The sequence below is a fragment of the Etheostoma cragini genome, chromosome 5 (genome assembly GCF_013103735.1).
Source record: "Etheostoma cragini isolate CJK2018 chromosome 5, CSU_Ecrag_1.0, whole genome shotgun sequence".
Taxonomy (NCBI): Eukaryota; Metazoa; Chordata; class Actinopteri; order Perciformes; family Percidae; genus Etheostoma; species Etheostoma cragini.
This window is the reverse complement of record NC_048411.1, coordinates 4,476,374-4,482,396: the sequence shown is the minus strand read 5'-3', so window position 1 is coordinate 4,482,396 and position 6,023 is coordinate 4,476,374. Positions and strand designations below refer to the sequence as shown.

General features: G+C 42.4%; 1 protein-coding gene across 1 annotated transcript in view; it reads right to left on the bottom strand.

The window, feature by feature from the left end:
• Positions 1–1,235: 1,235 nt before the first annotated feature.
• Positions 1,236–6,023, bottom strand: part of ptch1 (patched 1) — a 51,062-nt gene continuing 46,274 nt past the window's right edge. The window contains exons 21-24 of the mRNA XM_034872208.1: positions 5,465–5,564; positions 5,012–5,365; positions 4,378–4,921; positions 1,236–3,877 (exon numbers count right to left, since the gene is read on the bottom strand). Coding sequence (XP_034728099.1) covers positions 4,379–4,921; positions 5,012–5,365; positions 5,465–5,564 — 997 coding nt within the window. The 3' untranslated portion in view covers positions 1,236–3,877; position 4,378. The remainder of the gene's footprint in view (positions 3,878–4,377; positions 4,922–5,011; positions 5,366–5,464; positions 5,565–6,023) is intronic.

Sequence of the window (6,023 nt, the reverse complement as noted above, 5' to 3'; positions counted from 1 at the left end):
GGGGGGGGGGGGGGGGGGTTTGGTGAAGGGGCCTTAACAGCATCGGAACTCAATTAAACACGTTGCCTTCAAACAACCATTTGGTGGTCACAGATATTTAATCTTTCAGCAATTTTTCACATCCATTGATGCATTAGATGAATGTCTTGACGTTATTCCACAGAGGTTGCATTTTCACTTTTGTCAGGATAGTGTTTGAAACACTAAAATCAGCACAAACAAATTGTTTATGCAGCCAGAGATTGTAATGAAATACCAAAACCTGAGTTTTTTTTGGACTGCGACATTGCGATACCACAGTACACGAGTCCCTTTGCTCTGCATTCTAAAAACACTAAAAATATCAAGCCCAGTTAGAAAAGTTCAAAACATGACCGGAAACATCCTGCCACCCAGCTTTCCAAACACACCCTGTCATTTGTTAAGCTGTCAGCCTGTTTCTTTACACTGGTTGGACAGCACTCAGCAGAATAGTGTGCCTTTATTGGCTTTAAAAGATAATGACATGCTTACCGCTGAACCAGGGTCAGTGAGTTCCTCAGCCTTCTTGGGGTTCAGGTTGAATGTGGCTCGGGAAAACTAGTCCTCTTTTTGTAGTTAGGGGCAACAGAAAGAAAACTGCTCAATATTTGTATTTTGATCATAGTGATTTGGTTGCATGTTTCTTGCACAGACTATGAGAAGAAATAGCTGCCACCCATGCAGTTGACAAGACGCTTTCTCTCTCTCTCTCTCTCTCTCTCTCTCTCTCTCTCTCTCACCATCAGTGCAGCAAGCTCAAGGCCACATGCCCTTTTTCATTACTCCAAACAGGCCAGCTGTATTATAACTACAACCAATTTCCTTGCAGTCTATAAAGCTGTCAATCAAAATCATACAAAACAGGGAGTGGAGGTGGGGGGTGCAGGGGCGGAGCTGGGTGGGCTGTTGGGGAGGGCTGCAGGGCTCCAGACCAGATGTCAGTTTTATACTGCAGAACATGATGGAGGGAGGGAAGGTCATGTTTACCTGTAGCTAATAGGAAATACCACAAATATTTTAACTTGCGTGGAGGTGATGGTTCAAGTCCCCGGCTCTTTAAATCAGAAATTTAACAAATGGTTTCATATTTTTGGGGTATTTCCATTTTTTTTCAATTAGATGAGAAGATAGTATGGTAAAAATTAATATATACCTAACCCAAAATGTTGAAGTATAAGCACAAAACCCTTTTGAAACAATCAACTCACAGTCAGTCGTTTTAAGTTTCCATTTATTAAAGTTATGAACAAAGAGACAAATAAGTTATAATATTTTTATTTGTTAGAATTCTATCAGTGTTTGAACATTAATATTTAGAGAGCTAGTACAGTTTTTCTACTTTCATGGCTAGCCTTTGACAAACCCATAGAAACAGCTGTCTCTCTCCAAGGATCGGAACATAATACTGAAGGGGAGGTGTCAATGTTGTCTCACAAGACAGTTAGCAGTGAAAGTGTGCACCTTAAGGTCTTTTTTTTCTGTTATGGTATGATATTACATATAAACTCTTTAAAAATATACTTCTGTCAAATACCTTGACAACTACTATGTACACTACAAAAATAAATTTTCATATAAATAAATTATATGGCATACATTTATCTTTGTAACTGAAAACAGCATACATCCACGCCAACCGAGACCAAAAGGGCAGTCTGGAAGAACCACTGATTTTTTTTTTTCCTTTTAAAATCCTCTAAGAGCTATGATGAGACCTGTAGTGTAAAATGTTATATACTCTTTTTTTCCTATTTAACATTAGTAAGCACTTTATACAGATCAAACTCCATTAACGTAAAAACATTAAACTGTAATAGTGTTTTTTTTCAATAGACATAAAAATCCCTGCATTTGTTATCCACTGGCATCATGACAATAATGAAAGAAAAAAAAACACATTTTGTATTACAAAAATATAAATATCGCAATTGAACGTTAAAAAACCAAAACAAACAAAACATAAAAAATGAATAAAATAGTTGCCAACTATAATTCTCTCCGCTACTGCCAATGTGACATTTGGGAGAAAACTAAACGTAAAAAAACACACAGAACAACCTATTTCATGCAAGCAGCTGACATGGTGGACAGAAGGAGAAAAACAAAGACTTCTGGGAAACGCTACAGGTGTGAAATTGGAAGCAAACTGAGGTGTGGGTGGGGTAAGTGACGGTGTCAAAGGGGCCTGGGTCTGGAACTGAGTGGGGTGGGGGTGGGGGTGGGGTGGGGAGGTTACAAGTGCGCACGCATGATCACACATGCAGATTTAAACTGGCCATTGCTGGTGGAGAGAGTGGCTGGCAGTGTACACTCTGACCCCTGGGGGTCTGGGCTGTACCATTTGGCAGTGGAGGGGGGGACGTCCAATTAGTGTCATGGCGTTATGTTGTGGATTTTTATTAGCTTGGGTCAGTGGGGACGTCTGAGGCCAAATTGGGGCCAGTTGTCTTTTTTACTGTCACAAGGAGAGCTAAAACAGAATGAGAACATGGACCAACACACACATGAATGTTTACACATACATACATATACATACATTGAGACACGCATAGAGCACATTGTAAGGCCATATAAGGGTTATCCCTTAGCAGGATGTGTGGGCTAGCTTATTGGTTGGACAGAAATAAAGAGCTACTTGAGGCAAGATATTCCTGTGAATGAAGGTTAAATGTAGTCAAGTGCCATGTTGAATCGGGTCGTACAGTATACAGTCTGAGTTTTAGCTTATCCACTAGACACTAGTGCCCCGTGTTTGACCCTGTTCCAGAATCAGTAATGTGAATGTCCCTGTAATGGCAGAGTGAGTTTCTGAGGTGGGTTTACTGCTTGTATATCAGTACACAAGACAGAACCTGGTTTGAGCCTGCTAGGGTAAAACAATGCATAACCTCTTACAGTAAAATACAACCGGAGCACGGCCTAACGGACAGTGACACAAAGCTGAGAGCAGAAACAGGTTCCAATGCAGAGGCGTGAACTAAAAGAGCACAAAAAAAAATAAAAAAAAATAACAGCTTTTAAAATTTCTTCATATCTGCTCGTCTTAAATAGCACGCATAGCGTGTCAAGTTAAACAGTAATTGTTTCATAACTACCACAGGTTTGTGATAAAAAATTAATAGTTTAACACGAGTACCTTTATACAATAATAAACACACACACATTAACACGCACACGCACACATACCATAGCCCTGTTTGATAATTCGAACAATTACATTACGTTTTAAATGAGTCTGTTCTGAATAAGTATCCGATGTATAAGCCATGGGGTTGTTTACACGCGGGTAGCATACGCACACACATGCAAGCACACACATACGCACACACACATAGACAGATCACTTCTTTTGTTTAAAGAGACATTTGCATAGAGTTATAAATGTATATTATTTAAAAAAAAATATTTTGAGCAGCCACAGTGAATGCTGACAGGTATTTTTTGTCTAGATGAAGCTTCGTAATGGCACAGATCCACAGATGAGTGAACAGTAATCAGAGATCTATCTCTCATACGCACACACACAAACACACACACACACACATACACACACACCATATAAAATGGCAGCCTCAGTCTGTTGACATGAGGAGTTCTACAGCTCCTAAAATTATAGCTACTTTTTGTTCATATTTACATATGTATACATCTTTTAAATATAGATAGAAATATCTAAGACAAAAGTCCACTGGGTTACAGTAAGAATGAGCACCATAACGGCAACACTGACGAGTTTCTCGCTGCTTAGGGCCGTGGGCGAGTCGAGCCATGCTGGGCCGGACTGTGCCAGGCCGGGCCAGCTGCTTAGTAATACAGAGGAGTCCATCTTTGGCTGTTGTACGTCCGTTCTCCACAACTGGAAACAAAAAGGAGATTATACTGTCAGTACTTCATGATCAAACAGACTTCACTAAAAGGACAGCTGTACTACATCTGGATCTACTGAAGTAGTTAATTTCATACAGTGCAATATTTAATATTTAACCATTTCATTTCATTACTGTGCAATATTCATATATTATTTAGTACTTAACCTTAGTACTCAATCACTTAATCTCATTACTGTGCAAAATTTAATACTCAGGACTTTTGATACACCTAAATATGTTTTTTCACAATGTGTATACAAAACTATTTTATATACTGTATGTATATAGATGCTCTCACGACTGTGCACCAGCCCCCCCTCTCTTTTTTTCTGCACTACCTATACCTTCATATTTTATATTTTTATATTTTGTGTTGACGCTGTAAAAGGGTTGCTTCAATTTCGTTGCACAAGTACTGCACTTGTGTATAATGACAATAAAGACATTTTATTCTATTATATTCTATTATATTCTACTAAAAGCTCACCTCAGCTTGCCCGTCTGCCACTGTTACACTCAGCTGCCTCAAACTCCAAATCTTGAAGCTCCATAGCCTCCATGTGGACTCCTCTGGCCCCTGTGTCGGTGTCCAGTGGCACATGTGGGTCCTGAAAGGCAGGCTCCGGCCCCTCCGCCCCTGATGGGCAGTAACTGTCTGTTGCAGTGTATCCTGGGTAAGCGGAAGCAGGGGGGCCCTGGTTGGACAAGGGGGCCGGGTGCACGGCGACAGTGACGGAGGCTGACGCTGTTACCGTGGTGATGGGTTGGCAATACGGGGTGGGGTTGGGGTGATGGCGTGGGACGTGGTGATTGGGTTGTGGGTTGTGGGAAGAGCGGGCTCTGTGGCCTGCTGAGTGTTCTCTATGGCCGTGTGAGCCATGATGGCCCCCAGCCTCAGTAGCAGTTTCAAAAGCGTCCATGCGCGGGCGGGCTGGGGGCAGGGCCTGCCAGTGCAGCTGGCTCTTGGGGTCCCTGCTGCTGTTACGCTGAGTGGCCCTGGGCTGGGGCCCAGAATCACAACCCTGAGAGGACTATAGAGCAGGACAATGAGATATTTAGTTCTATAATGTGACAAATAAGAAAATCTAATACATGCCAAACAATGGGGGATATTTTCTTACCGAAGACACAGAATAGGCCGGAAGGTCAGGCTGTCTGGCTGAGCGCCTATGCCCTGATCCTGCTCTCCTTTCCTCATCTGTCCTGGCTGCTCTGCCCCTGTTGGTCTGGAGGTGGTACTGCTGCTCCTCTGCTCGAGTTTGTCCTCTTTGTGAGGGCAGGTTGTGGTTGTGCAGCTCCTGGCTAATGCCGGACACCGTGGTGTTGGAGCTGTACTCTGTGTCTGACGAGTCGGAAGCTGCACCAGAGGTGGTGGTGGCCATGGTGGTGTGGTGAGGACGAACTGAGAAGTGGACCACGTGAGGGGCTTCTGGGGACGGGGTGGGTAACCTGCTACGACCATCGACTGGAGACACCTGAGAGGTGAGAGGAGAGAATGCGAAGAGGCAGCAGTGAGTTTTCCACACAAAATCTAGATTCTAGTTAACTAAGATTATTTTTTGGGGGGATCTTACCTCTGGATAGGGCCCAAAGTATGACAGTAATACTGGAAGAAGGACCAGTCCATTCAGTACTCCAAGAACTGTTAGGATGGCCAACACAGCAAAGAAATACCTGCAACAGACAAAAGTAGTTGAGCATAGGGCGTAGACTTTAATCCCAGGAATAATTAAACTAAACGCAGCATGTAAGGATGTAAGCCCATAACCACTTAAAAACCTCGTTACTGGAACAAAAAACAAGACAAAAAAGAACAGAAAGCGGAGAAATAAAAGAAAATATCCGTGCAAACCACAGAGTTTTAGACGTTGGAAGACACGTGAAAAATCCACCATTATACGCGCCCAAAATAATACTTAAGACACACAGACACACACACACACACACACACATAAATAAATCCCTCACAGATGGCTAGGCATGCACTGTGGTTTTGAGGAGCAAAATAGAAATGTACCTTGTGTGTTTCTAAGTCCTGCCAAACAGGGTTAGTCTTAAAGAAGCCGCAGAGAGAAAAGAAAGGGGAAGCATAATTAGCCAGAGCTGGTTAATTCAAAGGCAGGGGGAAAAAAA